Source organism: Aspergillus fijiensis (assembly GCF_003184825.1).
Source record: "Aspergillus fijiensis CBS 313.89 unplaced genomic scaffold BO72scaffold_18, whole genome shotgun sequence".
NCBI lineage: Eukaryota > Fungi > Ascomycota > Eurotiomycetes > Eurotiales > Aspergillaceae > Aspergillus > Aspergillus fijiensis.
Window position 1 is genome coordinate 341045 of NW_024468994.1, and position 18181 is coordinate 359225.

General features: G+C 53.4%; 8 protein-coding genes across 8 annotated transcripts; 2 read left to right on the forward strand and 6 right to left on the reverse strand.

Annotated features, from left to right (window-relative positions):
- Positions 1 to 45: 45 nt before the first annotated feature.
- BO72DRAFT_402367 (origin recognition complex subunit 1) lies at positions 46 to 2686 on the reverse strand. The gene is made up of 3 exons (XM_040942207.1): positions 1864 to 2686; positions 1688 to 1812; positions 46 to 1630 (listed from the first exon to the last, which is right to left on the reverse strand). The coding sequence occupies exons 1-3, from the start codon at positions 2659 to 2661 to the stop codon at positions 130 to 132; spliced, it is 2424 nt and encodes an 807-aa protein (XP_040802255.1). The 5' UTR covers positions 2662 to 2686; the 3' UTR covers positions 46 to 129.
- A 1715-nt stretch (positions 2687 to 4401) lies between these two features.
- Positions 4402 to 6267, forward strand: BO72DRAFT_78814 (uncharacterized protein). The gene is made up of 3 exons (XM_040950720.1): positions 4402 to 5104; positions 5163 to 5453; positions 5517 to 6267. Exons 1-3 carry the CDS (start codon positions 4554 to 4556, stop codon positions 6154 to 6156), a joined length of 1482 nt encoding a protein of 493 aa, XP_040802256.1. The 5' UTR covers positions 4402 to 4553; the 3' UTR covers positions 6157 to 6267.
- Positions 6080 to 7147, reverse strand: BO72DRAFT_78802 (prefoldin subunit 5; the record flags this gene model as incomplete). The annotated part of the gene is made up of 4 exons (XM_040950719.1): positions 6080 to 6373; positions 6479 to 6596; positions 6734 to 7026; positions 7107 to 7147. Coding segments are annotated over 4 exons (520 nt in total), but the record flags the coding sequence as incomplete, so codon positions are not given.
- A 615-nt stretch (positions 7148 to 7762) lies between these two features.
- BO72DRAFT_495392 (EthD domain-containing protein) lies at positions 7763 to 8282 on the reverse strand (the record flags this gene model as incomplete). The annotated part of the gene is made up of 2 exons (XM_040948545.1): positions 7763 to 8020; positions 8127 to 8282. 2 exons carry the CDS (start codon positions 8280 to 8282, stop codon positions 7763 to 7765), a joined length of 414 nt encoding a protein of 137 aa, XP_040802258.1.
- A 601-nt stretch (positions 8283 to 8883) lies between these two features.
- Positions 8884 to 9739, reverse strand: BO72DRAFT_507591 (alpha/beta hydrolase; the record flags this gene model as incomplete). Its single annotated transcript, XM_040949265.1, has 2 exons — positions 9248 to 9739; positions 8884 to 9195 (listed from the first exon to the last, which is right to left on the reverse strand). The coding sequence occupies exons 1-2, from the start codon at positions 9665 to 9667 to the stop codon at positions 8884 to 8886; spliced, it is 732 nt and encodes a 243-aa protein (XP_040802259.1). The 5' UTR covers positions 9668 to 9739.
- An 827-nt stretch (positions 9740 to 10566) lies between these two features.
- Positions 10567 to 11627, reverse strand: BO72DRAFT_78830 (nucleotide triphosphate diphosphatase NUDT15). Its single transcript, XM_040950721.1, has one exon. The coding sequence runs from the start codon at positions 11384 to 11386 to the stop codon at positions 10772 to 10774; it is 615 nt and encodes a 204-aa protein (XP_040802260.1). The 5' UTR covers positions 11387 to 11627; the 3' UTR covers positions 10567 to 10771.
- Positions 11628 to 11868: 241 nt separating this feature from the next.
- On the reverse strand, positions 11869 to 14086 carry BO72DRAFT_376020 (putative proline--tRNA ligase AIM10; the record flags this gene model as incomplete). Its single annotated transcript, XM_040941194.1, has 7 exons — positions 11869 to 13238; positions 13288 to 13417; positions 13470 to 13549; positions 13610 to 13700; positions 13750 to 13793; positions 13848 to 13926; positions 13982 to 14086. The coding sequence occupies 7 exons, from the start codon at positions 14084 to 14086 to the stop codon at positions 11869 to 11871; spliced, it is 1899 nt and encodes a 632-aa protein (XP_040802261.1).
- A 251-nt stretch (positions 14087 to 14337) lies between these two features.
- BO72DRAFT_427296 (RNA-binding ribosome biosynthesis protein MAK21) lies at positions 14338 to 17988 on the forward strand. The gene is made up of 4 exons (XM_040942980.1): positions 14338 to 15231; positions 15283 to 16403; positions 16454 to 16994; positions 17048 to 17988. Exons 1-4 carry the CDS (start codon positions 14395 to 14397, stop codon positions 17945 to 17947), a joined length of 3399 nt encoding a protein of 1132 aa, XP_040802262.1. The 5' UTR covers positions 14338 to 14394; the 3' UTR covers positions 17948 to 17988.
- The last annotated feature ends 193 nt before the right edge of the window (positions 17989 to 18181 follow it).

Sequence of the window (18181 nt, forward strand, 5' to 3'; positions counted from 1 at the left end):
CTCAAATCAACTTGTGTCTACGTAATCGATCCAGTTATGCCTGTGCTCAAAACCGTGGGTATCATTATTCCTATGCTAATATCGTACAAATACAGTGGTCTATCACGTGTGCTCATCTAAACGAATGGATTACTGCTCAATGCCCAGTCCCAACCCCTTGGCCTCTGCATCATCACAGAACGCCGAGCGCACATCTTCCGCTGCAACCCGCAATCGCACCTTCCCGCTACGGTCACCCCGATGCGGAATGGCCGCGCTGCCGAGAGGTCCCTTCGCGCCCGCACTATGCTCTAACGCCAGCACACCGGAGTTCATGAGCTCCATGGCCGCCGATCCCAGCGCACGCACCCGCGCGCCGCTGCCGCCAACAAGCAAGAACTCCCGGATGCCGACGCCGGCCGCACTGGCGACGGCAACGGCTGCATCGGCGATGCGCTTGGCTTCGTCGATGACGTCGCCGACGGTGGTCTCGGAGATGCCGGTGCGGCGGACCCGGGCGAGGAGGGCGGCGAGGAAGAGTTTCGCGGCCAGGGGGAGACAGCGGAGGGACTGCTGTAGCGGGGTAGAGGTGGCTTCTTGGATGGCTTGTTTGATAGTGGCGATGGTGACGCGCCCGACGATGGGTTTGTTGGTGCCAGTGGTGGTGGATTGGGGTCTCTTCTGCGGGGACGAGGGGAGGAGGGCATTCTTGTTGGATGCCCGGTCTTTGCGAGCGGGGGTTTTACTCGGGGTCGGGGGCATCGACTCGGTGTCGTCTTCGTCGATGGTTTCGAGGGGCTCTTTACGAGCGGCCTCGTTGGCTTGCTGTTCGGCGATCTCGACGGCGCGGCGGCAGATGTCCAGGGCGCGACGCGCATCACCGCTGACGGCGGCGACTTTGCGGCTGGCGAATTGGATGGCATCCGCGTCCACGATGTTACCTGGCACGTTGGCCAGTCGTGTACTTATGATTTCCATTAGGTCGGTGTGTTTGTAGCCAGGGAAGGTGATACGGGTGAGGCCGAGACGGCTGGAGATCTTGTTGCTTAGGGTTCGCTCGGGGAGATCCATGGTATTGGCGACGGCGAGGACGATGAGGCGGGAGTGTCGTAGGGCGGGCCAGTTGAAGAAATTATACATCACCGACTGGTTCTTGGTGACGAGCTGGTCGAGTTCGTCCATCAAGACGACGCAGGACACTCGCCGGGGAGAAGGGTGCGAGAACTCCCGTTCAAGAAGATCTAAAGCGTGAGACGGGGATACACGATCACCTTTGAGGGCCTCCCAGAGCAGAGAGTAAGACTGATGAGGGTCAGTCACCTTCATGCCGTTGATTTCAACGAAGATGAAATCGTCCATCTCTTCCGCCAAGACGGCGGCGTTTAACTGGGCCACCACCTCGCGAACGGTTGCTGTCTTACCCGTTCCGGGTGTGCCAGAGATGTAGATACAAGTACCCGTTCCTTCCATGATGGCTGCGCTGAGATGGCTGTAGACTGCGTCAAACTCCGTCTTCCGGCAAGGGAGTGATTGCGGCACGGTAGACACATGGAGGAGAGTCCGCGCTTGTCGATATGGAGAGGCTAGTTGTGATGGTGAGAGGATACGGGTACCAAGAGGAGTAAACTCGAGTGGTTTTTTGACAACGATCCTATGACGAACTGTGAGACTGTGGCAGGATGTGTTTTGATGCCGTACGTTCACATACCTCTTATGAGTCGGGGTGGTCAAGGATTTCTGACGTCTGGATTGAGGGGTGGCACTCGAAGCCACTTTCTGCCTTTTCCTGGGTGTACTCGGAGCAACATTCTCTTCACTTTTACTTTCCACATACTTCAAGTCGTTAGCTTGCGAAGTTGTGACAAAGCAACCCGTTGTACTCACATCGTTATCAACCTGCTTCCGTTTCTTCGCAACCTTGAGCCCAGACTTGATCATATCAATGAGGTCAAACAGTCTATCCTCTCGATAGACCTCTTCCCAGATGAACTCTTCGGTATATCTTCCCTGAACTTGGTTCACTCCTCTGCGACACACAATGCACTTGTTGAAATCTGCCAGAGCTTCCTTTCCCTTCGGAGGGACACCACCAGGATATTTGGCGTAGAACGCATCCTTCGACATGACCGTGGCTCTGCCGTTGATTGAGGTGAGGGGGTTGACATTGAAGTCCGCCGTCAAGTACTGTTCGTTGGGCAGCGCGTCCGATCGTCTCTTGTTCTTCGTCGACATGAACTCGTCCGGAGAAGCGAACCACATGATATTGGCCGACTTGATGATCTCGTCATCATCATCATCTTGTTCCAAAAATTCTGTGATGATTCCAATCCAATCCTTGCCAGGCTCTGGGGACTTGAGCAGCACTACCTGGCCCAAGGCGCATTCGAACGAGCCCATGCGAGCACCGATTATCTTCCGTGAGCGTTTGGCATTCGGGCGGACGGAGCGTCTGCGCATCGATTTCGGGGTATTCTGCGTAGAGTCGGCCGTCGGTTTGCCGTCCTGATCATCAGTGACCTCTGTGTCGTAGATCCACTCCCATGGGTGGTCTTCTTCCCCCAGCTCATCATCGGAGTCGTCTCGGACAAGGCCACCCTTGGTCATCCATAGCTGGGCACGTTTCCGTGCATTGGGCTTGCGCGACTGCAAGCCAGGTTCTTGGCTTGAGGAGTCGGAGGCCATTGTCTTGTGATAGTCGGAGTCCCAGCCAAGGGAGAGACAATTGATCAATTATGGTCAATATGTTGATGGGGGAAACCCGAAAAGGCGCGCCTGCCGCGCGCTTGTGCCGCTATTCCTCTTTAGGGTTAGCACCCGCACTGGGATCTCCGCGCCAATAAGATGACGTGCGCTATACTTCGCTGCTAAACGAGGCAGCAAGCGCTGTTACTGCCTGTCCGTAACACCCCAAGCTTGCAAAAGAGTTATCGATGAAGGAAAATCGCGTTTGCAGGTATATTTTGACAGTCTTCAAAGTCCATCGATACAGCTCCTGGTGACATTCCGGAGAAGGCAAGCACCAACTTCACTCTTCTTTGCTCCAGCGGTGAATGCAGGCTGCCGAGACAGCTACTGGGCGATTGGATTACAAGCAGTTTCTCCTTTCGATTAATTCTTACACTGGCCAATTGCACGTATTAAACAGAATCTTGGCCTGTGAAGGCCGCTGAGTGCTGTTTGTCTTGTGGTTGTTGTGCCCCTCTGTTCTTCCTCTTCGTTGCCCCTCCCCCCCCCAAATCACTCCGGTAAGTTCCCACTCTGTTGGCATCTTCCTTCTCTTCTTCTCCCATCTAATTACACCTCCCCGTCAGCAGGCGTCAGCTCCGTTGCTCATCCACTCAATATTAGTTCTTCATTCATCCTTCTCGGTCTTTGATCAATTTGTTCAGTGAGTGCTTCAGTCGAGGAGTATCCCCTCAGTCCTCACCCCAATTTTGACTGGAAGGTCTCGCTCAACATGGAGTAAGCTGTCCTGTTGCCGTCAGATCAAGAATAGAATACTAATCAATCAACAGCTTCGAGGCCTCTGGAGCCAAAGGTAAAGTTGTCTGAGCCCTGCTGGTTCCATGCTACGGAGCAAGATACTGATCCTCTACTCTTAGAATGGGCTCTGCCCGGTTACGGACGACCAGGCCCTCAAAAGATCCCGTTTGAGACCGAAGCGTCACACGTGCAAAACATTGCATCACAGCCTGAGTCTACTCCCGGAGCCGAGCATGTTCATGAGGCATCTGTCACATCTGTGAACAAGAACACTACATGTCACAACCCCGCCCCTGCCCGAGAAACAGCTCGCGCTTACAGAGGACGCGGTGCTTCAAGAGGCAAAAGAGGCTCATCTTCGCCCCAGAATCATCTTCCCGGGGAGTCTCCCGCGAAGTCTCAATGGAGAAATGGCGCCCAGCCTGCAGGTAAGGATTATTCTCTCGTCCAGCTTGACTCAAACTAACATCGGTTGGTGCAGGAACTATCAGGCTTCCACGCACTTTCAAAGAGATCAGAGATTCGTAAGTATTAATTCCCAAACCAAGACATGAAGTAAGTGCTAACTGACTAGATTTTGCACTGCGGCTCGGTCGGTCTCATCTCGACGCCCATTTGGACAGCAGGGACGCCATGATGTCTTCGAAGACATCTCTCGAAAGACCGGAGCCTACGTCGACCCACCCTCCGGTAATCATGATGTATGTGTCTTGCCCAACTGACATTTGTCCAAATGACTACTAGATAGCTGATGTATATAGGTGATTCATCTCTGGGGGGCATCATATCAGGTCTCTGAGGCCACCAATCTCATTCAGAGCATTCTTGCTAGATGCGACACCATTACCATGCCCAAGAAAAGGGAATGGACGAAGACCTCTGCCTATTCTGCTGGGAAGGAGGACCTTGCGGATCAACTTGAGCTAGAAGATGCCTTGATTCTCGCATACCGGAAGGCACCTGAGCTCGACTTTATGTTCTCCGAGAAGGTTAGTAAAGAGTTGTCATGACAACTACCAAATCAATCTTCAATCTTCTGACCTCAAGCTCTCAACTAGTTACTCTTTCTGTGGCCGAAGGAGGGTCCCTCCATGCGTGATGCCCTTGGCACCGACCTGGAAGCTCTTGATCCTATTCGTATTAGGTTCACGTGTCACCTGTTCGTTGACAAGGAATTGCCTGATCACATCTGCGCTCTCGGCTACGAGCAAGCCAAAATTGGCCAGCTTGTCCAGCTCCTGCGCAACAAATGGGCCGAGATTATGGCAAACAGTCTCGTCAAGTCCAAAATCTACTTGGTTGAGCCCCTTGGAAGCGGCCATGGTGAGGTCTCCGCGAGAAAAGAAGCAGGCTTTGTTAGACCACTATTTCGCACAATTCCAATGAGCAAGGCCGATATGGATAGTTGGCCGGGCCGAGCTGAGCTGATCCGATCAAGGAACAATGCCCATCTTCTCAAAGTGATTGACAAATGCTTGAAAAGTGTAGTTTACGTGCGTGGACACCTTCGCATGAGAGCCAATATCGGCTTGTTCGTGCTCGATTACTACCGTCAGCCATCGCAGGGAAAACCGGCGTGGGGCTTTGAGGAATTCCGTGAGATGTTGTTCCATGAGAATACGAAGGGTCGCCTGATCCCAGGGTACGCGAGTGATCTTTTCTTGTCTTAAATCCGTGATCCAGAGCTGACAAGTTAACAGTCTGAAGATCGACCAGTCTGTGTTGCTTCCTAGACTGCTTTCTGCCACCAATCTTCTTGAGCCGTACGACCGTACCATGGACTCCCTGAAACAGCCCGAGCCAGCATTCTCTGTGAACTTCGAATTCTCCGGTCAAAAGAATTCTCTGCTACGCTTGGAGGCCGAGTTCGCGAAATGTTCTGGAGCACGCGATTACGCAATGACGCAAAGCCGCTGGCTTAAGCCACGCAAGCTCGGCCAAGTTAAGGACTCGCGCTCACCCTTGCAGGTTGGAATCATCGACTTTGAAAGGTGAGTCTGTCCGACATGCTTTGTGTCCAGTATCCTGTTCCGCGATTCTAATCATTGTGATAGGTCTGATTGGCAGCTGGAAATTGCATCGCTGGAGTTCTATGAAGCAACTGCAATCGAGAGAGCTTTACGCGAATTTTCCCACACGATCAAATTCAAGAGCAACGATGTTATGGGTGACATCTCGGCTAATCCTGTTCGCAAAGTCATCTTCCACGCCTCAGCACCAGTCTCCCGCTTCATCGAGAAGACGGCTATTCGTTACCGCCTGAAGGGGACCAGATATATTCTGGAGATAGCGCGATACGACGAATACACCCGAACCTCCGCAAATGATTCGGCTTCTCTGAACCTGGCGGCACCCTTTGGAAAACCTCGAGTTTCTTGGGGAGCATCGGTCTTCGACTTCACTTGGGACAATTTGCTGGGTAAACATGCCAATATGGCCGTGGGACATGCAGCCAAGTACGATCCGAATCTTCAGACCTTTTTCCCGGCCGCAAATGAGTCGGAGGACAAGTCCCAGGGTCTCTGGGAATTCATCGATCTGATCAAACGGGTTGCAGCCCTTCTAAGGTCCGGACCGCCCCGCACCCTTCCAGCCACCGGTAGTGTCAAGGCTAAGTCTGATGATCGTTCGACAAGCCCGGCCTCCAGCGGCAATGCTAGAGCTCTAGATGCAGACCTCGGGACTTTGTTCTAAGTCACCAGAACGACTGCCCTTCGGGGTAGTGTGGAGAGCTACGTTCTCTTTTTCAGAATGTTGTTTTAATACCATGGCAAGAGGATCGATTAATGCCTGTTTTTTTGTTCTTTGCTTTGTTTCTGTACCTAATTCAAGTGGCATATCAACTAACCTGCACCGGCGGTAGCGGAAGCGGAGGATGCAGCCCCTTCGGCCAGCAATTTCTGTCTCAAAGCTGATCACGGAAGAGTTAGCGGTAGTAATGGTAATAATATGAAATTGATTTGAATTTTCAGCAACTCCTTGCCGGATGGCTGACAAGTAGGGCAACGCAACATACCATCTTCAAAGAGCCTCTGCTGCTGACTCTTAGTCTGTACAATCTTCTCCAACTCGGTGAGGTTGGTCTCCAGATCCTTGACCTTATTCTCGTAGAACTCGATGGCTTTGGGAGCAGTCTAGCGAGAAAAACAAATTAGCCCACGCGTTCCACCACTTCCAAAAATTCAAGCTCCCAAATCATCCCCAGTATCATCCCAAACCCATCCCAGCCCAAAGCAATCATCTCCCACAAAAAAAAGGGGGGAGAAAATACCTTCTCAACATAAAACCCCGTCCCGACATCAACGAGCACCTTCTCCCGATCCGCCAGCCTGCCGCGCACGTACAGCGAGCTCGTCAGCGGCACCAGAATCTCCTGGTCCGGGCCCCCCGCGGTGCCCTTCTTGGCCGACCCGACCACCCCCTCGTTGATGGAGCGCACGCAGTCCCGGAACTTCAGCTGGGCGGCGCGCAGCTTCGCGTGCGAGGTCGTCAGGTGTTCGAGTTCCGAGGAGAGGCGGGTCTGCAGGGCGCGGAGTTGGGGGACGCTCAGGGAGGCGATGTTTACTTTTAATTCCCGGGGGAGTAAGGTTAGTATGGGTGGTTTTGGTGGGGGGAGGGGATTGGGGTGTGGGGAGTGGACGTACCTGAGCCTGGTGGGGGGTCGGAGGAGTTGGGTTCGGACATTTCGGGGGTGTTGTGTCTGTCTGTCTGTCGAGTTTGGATTATGGGTGGGATGAAGAGGTGAGGTGGTTGTAATGTGGGTTGTGGGAGCGCTGGTGTAGGTGCTGGTGTACTGCACAGTAAACCTGAACTTGTAGCTTGGGGTTGGAGTGCGGGTGAAGCTTGGTTTGCGGCTGCGGTTTGTAGACTATGGGAGGTGGTAGGTGGGGGAGATTGGTCTGTTGGTTTATTTTTTTTGTGCCGGGGTTGTGATGCTTAGTAATTGTGCAGTCAATTCTATTCTACATTGATGGCTGTACCAAGGTTGCCAGCCGGAGCCAATGGCTGTGCGCGATCGTACAGGAACTCTTTATCGGATGAGGTACGAGACTATTTACATTGTAGATAGCTACTGTTAGAGAAATGCTTGGATATTGAGCGTTATAGATCTCTTTCACTACAATTGGAACCTATGCTGCCGCATCTTGTAGGCTCTAGCTCATGCTTCGCTGTCGGCTCCTTCAGAAGTATATCCAGAACAAAACAGCACGATAGCCCTCCATGGCCTCACCACCATCACCTATAGCTCCGCCCACAGTCAACACAAACCACTCAATCTCCATCAGAGCTACAGGAGCAACTACCTCTCCACCCGGCGGTTATCCTCGATAAAGCACTCCTCATACCCAACAGTCCTCTGGCACGACCGGACTGAAATGAACTTCTCCTCGTCGGGGACGACCACCTCCCTGTAGAACGGGTCGTTGAGCGCGTTGGCGATGCAGTCCAGGGACGGCACGTAGAGCTGAACGTGACCATCCCATTCCGAGATGGAATCGGCACCCAGGAACTCCCACAGGGCGGTGGCTTTGGCGCGGAGTTCGGGCGGCTGGTGGTACTATACAGTACATATATTAGACCAGACCTTGGAGAAACCAACATAAAAACGGTAAACAGAAAGATGCTTTCAAATTAGAGAGGGCAGGAGAGGCCAGGTACCATACCTGGACATATCTGATCACCCCGTGACGGCGCAGCCAGGCACTGACGAGCGGTCCGTGGATATGGGTCCAGTGATGGTGGAATTCCTCGTGGGTGATGTCGTTGCGCTTCTTGAGGAGGAGGGTTAGGCGGATGAGGGGCATGGGGGTTGGTGCCATTTTCCTCGAGGGGTGGGTTGTTGAGTTAGAGCAAAGTAAAGTGGGTTGGTTGTTGAGTGGTGAAGTGCCGTGGTGCAGCGAAGATAATAGCGATTCGTGCCGCTGAAATAACCGCGGTATTTGGCAAGATGACGAACTTGCTGGTAATTCTGGATTTGCAGTTCCTTCTCTCTATGGTAAATATACAACATAGTTATCCGTGCGTAAGCATTGGTGAGCGGGTCTGTCCATGGTTTCTTTCCCCGGGTTCCAGTTTTCTCCAAATATCTCCAATTTTGGAGAAAAGGTCCATTCGGGACAATTTGTTCAGCACGGTTGGAAGATTGCGGGAGTTCGCGGATAAGGATCTTAGGGTGGTGATCACTGTCAGGTTGAAATGAATTGTTGCTGGTAGGCAATTATGGACCCAGGTCAGTACCAGCGTGGCTGGTTGTGGGACTGTAGGCCGAGGGTCCAGTGGAGGGACGCATCAACTATATCTGTGATCCCAGAGTTGCCATATTATGACAGAGATGATAAGATGAGAATTAAATACATTGAAAGTAGTCTGAATCTCCGTCACATGTATACCCTCCCACTCTGATCCACTACTCACACATCATCACTGACAAAGCTGCTCCAAAATCTCAGCCGTCTCGTTGGGCATACTCAGAAACGGCGAGTGGCCACTCTTCAACCGGAAAACTTGAGGGTCAATCAGAGACCGGATCATTTGAATCGCAGGCGGAAGCGCTCGGTCCTCATCGCAGACAATATACGCACTTGGAATAGTACGCCACGGCTCGTCGGTACTTGGCTCAAGAAATGCAGCGAGGCAGATGTGGCCGTGCAAAGCTGCCGATAACTTCTCTTTGACTTCGTCCGGCACATCTTGGATCAAGTCTACGGCCGGGTCGCGGCGAACATAGTTCCCCTGGCGGATATTTTAGTAAGGTATTCCGTCGCGATCGCAGTGAAAAGCTCACCTGGACGAGCATCCACGGCCAGAGTTCCCCATTGATCATGTCCTTCAGGCTCCTCCCTCGGGGCGCGACAAATGCAGCCATGTAGACCAAGCGGATCACACCTCCGGACTTGCCAGCCTGCGTGCGTTCCTCCAAGCCCAGACCCGTAGATGCAGCGGAGATGACCATGCCACCGTAGGAATGACCAACTAAGAGGATTCTCTTGCCTTGGTCGGCTAGGTCGGTCAAGATTTGACGGAGGTGTTTCGAATCGTCGCGCAGCCCTTTGTTGGGAGGTTCGGCACCGTTGGAGAGATGGTCTATTGCGACGGACGAGATATCCCTCTGGGATAATAGTTGACGGAACTCATCGTACGCACTGCTGGGGTTCCAGGCCCCGGGGGCAAAAACAACAATGGTGTTGCTCGGGACCCTCATCATTGATTGATGGAGGAGAGAAATTTGCGCTGTCAGAGGTTCAATTTAGCTTGAGATAGTTTCTGAAGAGTAAAGAAATGATTAGGAGGGGCTGTAATGCCGTATTTATGAGAGAGACTGGGACAAACCAGCCAATTTGTAGCCATTAGAGGCTTCAAGGTCATCCGATTGTCGCATGGCTTGGAGGACTGTCAGGGCATGTATGGACGTCATCTGTTTGTCAAAGCTCTTCCAGTCTTCCTGTGTCCTTGGAATAGGTATTTGCTCCGGGAATAGCGAGGGATTGTCTCTGATCTTGTGCATGACCGTATGAGTCTGGGAGGGTTTGTGAAGTGGTGTTGGAGAAGTTGGGGAGATGTTGGGGGTTTTGGGGAAGTAGTCACCCAAGCAAAACTACTGCCATCTGTTTTGGAGGAATCGGAACATCAGTCAAGCTTGGGTCGTAATGCGTGGAACCCCTTTGCAACCTAAGGGTCTTCTAGGAGTCTATTGAGAAGCTCTTCAAGTATTAAGCGCTTCCACTGACCCCGTTCGTACGGCATATTTCAGGTTTCTTTTTGTGCATTGCTATTGCTAGAGCTGCATGGCAGAACCAAGGCTGTGGCATTCTCTTCTGTTCTCACCAAGAAAAAAGGTAGGGGTCTCTAGTCCTTATGATGACTGTCTCGCAATTTATTCTATAATTCGAGCACCCTATCCTACTGTGCCGAACTGGTACAAAAGACAATGCCTTGCAGGACTTGAAGTCTCCACAAACAGGCACAAGATACATGCTATATTGATGCAGTAATCTGAGAGGCATACCAGACATGAACCTTCAAGATGGGTGAATGGTACAAGTATGTACAAAAGAGAAGAAGGCACATGCGTCGTAGTGAGGAGTCAAGTAGATGGTTCATTGTCCATCCATTAGTTATGTCAGTTAAGGCACAGCTTACTCACCATACAGTGCAGTAAATAAAATTAACTCCCAGAGCGAAGTAAACGTCAACAAAGTGATCAACAAGTCTAAAAGTACAAAACGTAGTCACAAAAAGATACATAAGAATAAGAAATCCATTATCGAAAACATCATAACATGCATAACCTCATTTCCCTAATCATCACCTAGCGATCCTCCTCCCACCCAGTCAACAACTGATACTCCTGCAACGGCAACCAATACTGCTGCTGCCGAAAGAGGTTCATGAGCGGCAAGAACAACGGATGCTCGAGCCCCAGCCTAGCGGGATTCCCAGCGGAATTCCTAGCAGTGAAGTCTGTGGCAGCCAGTTTCTCCGCCTCGTCCTGCAGCCGATACCACCGCGTGACCTCCTCCCACTCCACCCAGCGCCACTCGCGGCACTTGTTGGGCTCCATGACGGGCGGCGGGGCCCTGCAATCCTCGCGCCGCGTCGGCGTGCACCCCAGGTAGATGGTGATGTAGTGCTTGTTCTCGGCGGCCATCACGTCGTTGGTGGCCGTCAGGAAGCGGAGCCCCGAAACGGCCAGGTTGGTCTCCTCAAGGACCTCGCGGGCGGCGCACGCGGCCCACGTCTCGCCGGGCTCCAGGTGGCCCCCCGGCAGGGCCCAGGTGCCGGCGCCGTGGCTGCCTTTGCGTTCGCCCAGCAGGACTTGGTTGGCGCGCCCGAAGATGAGGACGGCGATGCCGACGCGGGGGATGGTTGTCACCGCTGGCGGGGCGGCGGTGGTGGTGGGGTCAGAATCTGGTGTTGTGGACATGGTTGTCGGTAATTTTTAAGAGGTGCGTGTGTGTTTGTGTGTGTTTGTGTGTGTGAAAAGGATGAAGATCGATCGATTGGTGTTGATCGGTCAAGTATTGATGGGCTTGGTGAGTTGCGTCAATCTAGTGGATTGATCGGTCGCCTTATATAGTTGAGGTTTGGTGATTCTTTTCCAGGCACGGTGAACAATACCCAGTACCCGGGGATGCCAAGAGTTCAATAGTTCCAGGCAGACTGCCTAAAACTTCTTTATGCTCTGACCTTTCAATGATAGATCTCACCAGTGATCTAAGAAGTTGACTCATCTTCTTTATCAGCACATTTGAAAGGAGTGGGGTATAATTTGCGGTCAATCTACTTCTGATTTTTCTTTGAATAGTCTTTCTATCTTACAAAGCTCCGTGCCACTCAGCCTCGGGAAGAACACAGCATAGCCCCGATCTCGGATATCAGCATAGCCTACAACCCACGCGAAAGCGCTTACAATCGCTGCAGCAGAGATTGCACAAACGCCGGAAGAGCCTCAAGTGTGACATCCTCACGCACGCTCAGCCGACGGCATTGTACCTCCAAGGTTTGCTGTTTCTTCCATCCCTTACCAACCACAATGATGACCGGGTATCCGATCAGGTCCGCATCGCCGAGCTTCCAGCCCATTTGCTTGTCGCGATCATCCAGAATCACATCCAAGGCAGAAGTAGGCGCCACGGTCAGTGCGTCGTAGACCTTCTCCGCTTCCGCCTCGAGCCCCTTGCCCGGCACGATGATAACTTCGTACGGCGCGATGACGCGAGGCCAGTTCAGTCCCTTGCCGTCCGCCAGGCTGTCCGCTACCGCAGTGATCATGCGCGAAACGCCGATTCCGTGGCAGCCCATCTCCATGGGTACGGTCTGGGGGCCGGATTTGTTGCTGTCTTTGTTCTTGGGCATAGCAGATTGGTCGACCATCACGGTGGCCTTTAGGACATCGCTGTAGCGGGTGCCTAGATGGAATGTGTGACCGAGCTCGACTGCCTTGTGCGTCTGTGCCAGACCCTCGCCGCATTTGGAGCATCGATCGCCCTCGTGGACCCGCACCAAGTTCAGATGGCTGTTCGTGCCTGGGAAGCGATCCAGCTTCGAGAAATCCACGTCCTCCGCTGTGCAGCCGACCTCCTCCAATGTGTCGGTAAGCGGGGGGCGCTTGTATGCGCGCACGCGCGAGTCATACAGATCCACGATCCGCGGGCGCTGAGCGGAAGCCTTGTGGAGCTTGACGTGCGTTGCCCATTGCTGGAGCGGGTTCTCGACGCTGACATCGATTTCCATCCCAGCGGCGTCGGCGATGGACTTGACGGCGTGGGAGTTCACCTCTCTCTCCACAGGGCTTTCTTGGATGGTGTACTGCGGAAACCAGCACCGCAGCAGCGTGTTCTTGTCTTTGGAGATGGACATCCACAGACCGACTGAGACGGCGGGCGTGGCCTCACCGGAGTTCTCACCGGTGTCGAAGCCAGGTCTCTGATGAGTCTGAGGCTGTTCGTCCACGCCAGCGTGAGCCTTTCCGTCCGCGAGCTCCTCGTTGTACACATTGTCGCAACTGGTGCAGCTGATGACTGTGTCTTCACCCTTCGCACTGGGGAAGTGGAACTCGTGGCTCAGGCTCCCGCCCATATTACCCGAGTCCGCAGCAGCGACCAGGTAGGGGATTTTGAGCTCGTCGAAAAGCCGTGTGTAGGCGCCTTTGACAGCCACGTAAGTCTGGAGAGCGGTCTCGGGACTGTAGTCGAACGTGTACATGTCTTTCATGATGAATTCTCGACCGCGAAGAAGACCCTGCCGGGGTCTCTGCTCATCTCTGTATTTTCTCGCTATTCTACGATTAGACTTGGTCGAGAAGCGTGGGAAAGCTTTACTGACAAATCTGGTACACGCGCACGGGCAGATCTCGGTACGACTTGGTAAGACTCCCGACAAGAGTCGTAATCTCCTCTTCATGAGTGGGCGCGAGGATGAAGCGTGCTTCTTTGCGGTCAAGGAAACGGAAGACCTGCCTGTTCATTAGGGGGAGCTCATGGCTGAGAAGAGAGCAAGAGGCTTACATCCGACCCCTCTTTGAGGCGTCCCGATTGCTCCCAGAGCTCTTGGGATGATATCGACGAGAGTGACACCTTAGATGCGCCTATTTGTCACATATTAGACGTCTCAGTAGAACATAACAATCATGATGCCGTAGACTTACCGACTGACTGCATGTGCTTATCTATGAGTCTCTCAAGCTTATCCTGCACGCGCAACCCCAATGGCAGCATGTGAAAAATTCCCGCGTACGCCTATGCATTTGATTAGCCCAGTACTTGCCAAGACGAGAGCTGACAGTACCTGTCGCAAGAAGCCACCCCTCACTAGGAGGTCATTTGTGTCCTCTGTGTAGCGTCAGTTGCATAGAACGTGATCGATGATTCAGTTTAGTAGCGTACCTCTTTCACCCTCCACTGGCTTCTTCGTGATACCTCCCGTCGGAATCCAAAAATTCGATATCCGAGTCCTGCCATCGGTCTGACAGTATGACTAGTTAGATCTTATACAAGCTATGGCGAAAGATACCTCATACATGAAAGGCTTTCTTGGACGTTCTATACCCGAATTGAATGACGCTAAGGTGCACTCGAGAGACTCCGGGCGCTCGGCCCACTGTAGGGCGTATGCGCGAGAACATGAAGAGCCAAAATCCCGAAGCACAGCCTCGAGGTGTTTTCCAACGGGGAAAGAGATATTCACATCTCCGCTGGCAATGCGCGGCAATCCCCAAGAAAGAAGCGCGGTTCTTATCGGCCCAGGCACTAAACCCGATGGGAATAATTGACGTGGTCCGAGCGTCGGGCACAGCCAGTACTACTACGGGCAAATCGGCCCGCCCATTTCTCCGGCGGCCTGGAAAGAAGCGGACCCCCCATAATTTTTAGGGTGGCAGAAAAAAAGTTGAAGGAGAGCAAGCATTTTGGCCATTCATCCCACCCTGTCAATATGGCCAAAGGCAATAAGGGCAAAGGCTCCTCCTCCTCTGGAGCGAACAACATCCCTCTAGGTAAGGGTGTTGGTGGCGGTGCTGCCGCCAAAAATCCCACCCCTGCCGCTGAGTCTCTCCCCCAGTTGGAGGAGAGTGCATTCGCCGGCTTGCGACAGAAGATCGAACAGCGCTTGAAGGATCAGAACAACGCCAAGCAGAAGTCGAAGAACGGCAAGGGAAAGTCGGCACCGGCTGATACCCCCAAGAAGAACCAGCCGGTTGCGTCGAAACCTCAGCCGAAGCAGACGTCCGCCGACGATAAGAACAACAAGGGAAAGAAGCGCGATCGCAATGGTGATGTGATTGCTGGGGAGGCGACGAAGGACATTGGAAAGGGAAAGCCGAAGAGCAAGGAGGATGGCGACGATGTTCTACGGCAGGAGATTCTGGCCCTGGGGGGTACGGAAGAGGACTTGGATCTCTTGGCCGGTGTTGACTCCGAGTCCGAGGTTGAGGATGCCACCGAGAAGAAATCCAAGGGCAAGTCTGAGGATGACTTCCTGAGGAAGGAGCTGGCTAGCATGCTGGCTGCCGCAGGCCAGGTGGTTCCGGATGACCTTGAAGACGACGAAGTTGAAGGGGAAGATGAAGAGGAGGAGGAAGAGGAAGATGAAGATGAAGACGAAGAGACTGGAGGCATCGAAGTCGATGCTGAAGATGATGAGGAGGACGTGGAAGAGGACGAAGAAGATGCCTCAGAGGATGAACCTCCCACGCCAGCCCCGAAGGAGGACAAGAAGGCTGTCAAGCAGGCCGCTCCTGAGAACATCTTCCCGAAGGAGTTCTCCAAATTGGTGAGTCAACTCATCCATGTTTCCGGCTAAACATGCTGACCAGACGATCAGTCCGTTCCTCCGAGGTCCGACTGGTTCATGATCGAACTTCCACCCATTGCGAAGAAGGAATCGAACCCTGTTGCCCGCCACCTGATCGAGCGATTCCACACTTACGCAAACTCGCTTCTCGAAAAGGATGCTAAAGAATACGCAGACGCGCAAGCAGCTTCTGCCTCTTCATCCCACAAGTTCTACAGTACTATTATGTCCACTGGTACGCTTAGCGATAAGATCTCCGCTTTGACGCTTGCCGTACAAGAATCGCCCCTTCACAACACCAAGGCTCTGGAGAACTTGATTGCCCTCGGAAAGAAGCGCAGTCGTGCTCAGGCCGTTGAAGTTCTTCGGTCGCTCAAAGATATGTTCGCCCAAGGAACCATCTTGCCCAGCGATCGCAGACTCCGGGCCTTCGCCAACCAGCCATCGCTTGTGGCTGCCTTGCAAGGTGTGAGCAACCGCTGGGCTGAGGGAGATGCTCTTCCCAATGGTCTTCAGAACAGCCACCTGATCGTCTGGGCCTACGAACATTTCCTAAAGGATCAGTACTTCGAGGTTCTCAAGATTCTCGAAGTCTGGTGCAACGACGAGATCGATTTCTCTCGCTCTCGCGCTGTCAGCTACGTCTACGAACTGTTGAAGGAGAAGCCTGAGCAGGAGACGAATCTGTTGCGCCTGTTGGTGAACAAGCTTGGTGACACGTCTAAGAAGATTGCCTCGCGGGCCTCTTACCTACTTTTGCAACTCGAGCAGGCGCATCCTCTCATGAAGTCCACGATTATTTCAGCTGTTGAGGAGGTCCTCTTCCGGCCTGGTCAAAGCCAGCACGCCAAGTATTATGCTATCATCTCGCTCAACCAGACGGTCCTGAGTGTCAAGGAGGAGAAGGTCGCTGAGAAATTGCTCGACATCTATTTTGCCCTCTTCGTTTCGCTATTGAAGCCTGCCAAGGAAGACAAGGGCAAGGGTTACAAGGGCAAGAGGCATGGCAAATTCGGAAACAAGGGCAAGGGCAAGGGCAAGGACGACGACAAGGGTCAGGCGCAAACTGAAGAGATGCAAGACAAGTTGACATCCGCGGTCTTGACCGGTGTGAACCGAGCTTATCCCTTTACAAGCTCGGACAGTGAACGGTATGTCCTATATTCTCCGTGCATCATGACCAAGCTAACGCATAGATCAGCCTGACGAAGCACCTCGGCACTCTTTTCCGCATCACGCACTCTTCCAACTTCAACACGAGTATCCAGGCCCTCATGCTGATCCAGCAATTGACGGCATCCCACCAGGTCGGTGCGGATCGCTTCTATCGAACTCTGTACGAATCGCTGCTTGATCCACGCCTGGCAACGTCCTCCAAGCAATCCCTTTACCTCAATTTGTTGTTTAAGTCCTTGAAGAATGATCTAAACACTCGCCGCGTCAAGGCCTTTGTCAAGCGTCTCCTTCAGATACTCGGAATGCACCAGCCCGCATTCATTTGCGGTGTCTTCTACTTGATTCGTGAGCTGGAGAAGACGTTCCCCGATCTCCGCGCCTTGTTCGACCAGCCCGAGCTGAACGAAGACGATGAAGAGGAAGTCTTCCGAGACGTTCCTGACGAGGACGATGAGCCTCAGGAACAGCCCGAAGAGACCAAACCCGAGAAGCCGTCTACTCGTTACGACCCCCGCAAAAGAGACCCCGAACACAGCAACGCCGACCGCACGTGTCTCTGGGAACTTGTACGTATAGCTATTCGGCCATGATTCTGCAGTTACTGACTTTCGACTTCCAGCTGCCCTACCTGTCTCACTTCCATCCCTCCGTCTCGGTCAACGCGGCTCATTTACTTGATCACCAGGTGATGAGCGGACAGCCCGACTTGACTATCCATACTCTCACCCACTTCCTCGACCGTTTCGTTTACCGCACTCCTAAGGCGGCTGCGGCCACCCGTGGAGCCTCGATCATGCAGCCTCTTGCCGGCAGCGACGCCAAGGATCGCCTTGTCGCTGCCGTCAAGACTGGCGCGCAGCTGCCGCTCAACTCGGAAGCCTTCTGGAAGAAGAAGGCGGAGGATGTGGCGGCGGAGGATGTCTTCTTCCACGAGTACTTCAACCGGATCGGCAAGGGCCAGGAGAAGGACAAGGCTCGCAAGAAGAAGGCCGACAAGGATGCGGGTGACGAGGACGAGGACGGCGAGCTCAGCGACGCCGAGTCCGAGATCTGGAAGGCCCTGGTGGACTCTCGGCCCGACCTGGAAGCTGGCGTCAGCGACGACGACGACCTGGATCTGGACGACTTGGAGTCTGCCTACGACCAGAGCGACGATGAAGAAGCCGGCGGTGACGATGAAGTGGAGATCAACCTCGACTCTGACGACGAGATGGAGGACATCGACGAGGTCCCTGCCCCGGCCAAGAAGACGAAGAAGGCCAAGGCAGAGGAGGAGCCCTCGGACGACGAGGAGGCGTTCGACATGGACGTCTCCGACGAGGAGGCGTTTATCGACAGCGACGAAGAGCTGCCGTCGGACGTGGAGCTCGACGCTCACCTGCCGAGTGCGTCCAAGGACGAGAAGGAGAAGGAGAAGGACAGTGGGCGCAAGAAGCGGCGCAAGCTCAAGCACCTGCCTACCTTCGCGTCGATGGAGGATTATGCGGCCCTGCTGGCCGGGGAAGACGAGGGTATGTGAAACCCAGGTTCTTGTTGTATTTAGTCAATCGCATCCTGCAGATACCACAAAAGCTCTATGTAGTATTTCTTTTTTACTCTATTTTCACAACTTTCACATGGCGCATCTCATCAGTCAGACGTAAACAATCATATGAACTTCATATGAACAGTGACAGTAGAGACGGTCTAGAATTGCAGAGCCGTTGGCAGTTCCAGCCACTAGTGCGGAATTGTGGCGCTGCGCTTCACCCAC

Coding starts and splice junctions, on each gene's coding strand:
- BO72DRAFT_402367 (XM_040942207.1), bottom strand. CDS start 2,661: ATGGCCTCCGACTCCTCAAGCCAAGAACCTGGCTTGCAGTCGCGCAAG. Junction 1,813..1,863: donor GGAAGCAGGTTGATAACGAT/GTGAGTACAACG, acceptor AACGACTTGAAG/TATGTGGAAAGTAAAAGTGA. Junction 1,631..1,687: donor ACCACCCCGACTCATAAGAG/GTATGTGAACGT, acceptor AGTTCGTCATAG/GATCGTTGTCAAAAAACCAC.
- BO72DRAFT_78814 (XM_040950720.1), top strand. CDS start 4,554: ATGCGTGATGCCCTTGGCACCGACCTGGAAGCTCTTGATCCTATTCGT. Junction 5,105..5,162: donor AAGGGTCGCCTGATCCCAGG/GTACGCGAGTGA, acceptor ACAAGTTAACAG/TCTGAAGATCGACCAGTCTG. Junction 5,454..5,516: donor GGAATCATCGACTTTGAAAG/GTGAGTCTGTCC, acceptor TCATTGTGATAG/GTCTGATTGGCAGCTGGAAA.
- BO72DRAFT_427296 (XM_040942980.1), top strand. CDS start 14,395: ATGGCCAAAGGCAATAAGGGCAAAGGCTCCTCCTCCTCTGGAGCGAAC. Junction 16,404..16,453: donor ACAAGCTCGGACAGTGAACG/GTATGTCCTATA, acceptor CGCATAGATCAG/CCTGACGAAGCACCTCGGCA. Junction 16,995..17,047: donor GCACGTGTCTCTGGGAACTT/GTACGTATAGCT, acceptor TTCGACTTCCAG/CTGCCCTACCTGTCTCACTT.
- BO72DRAFT_78830 (XM_040950721.1), bottom strand. CDS start 11,386: ATGTCCACAACACCAGATTCTGACCCCACCACCACCGCCGCCCCGCCA.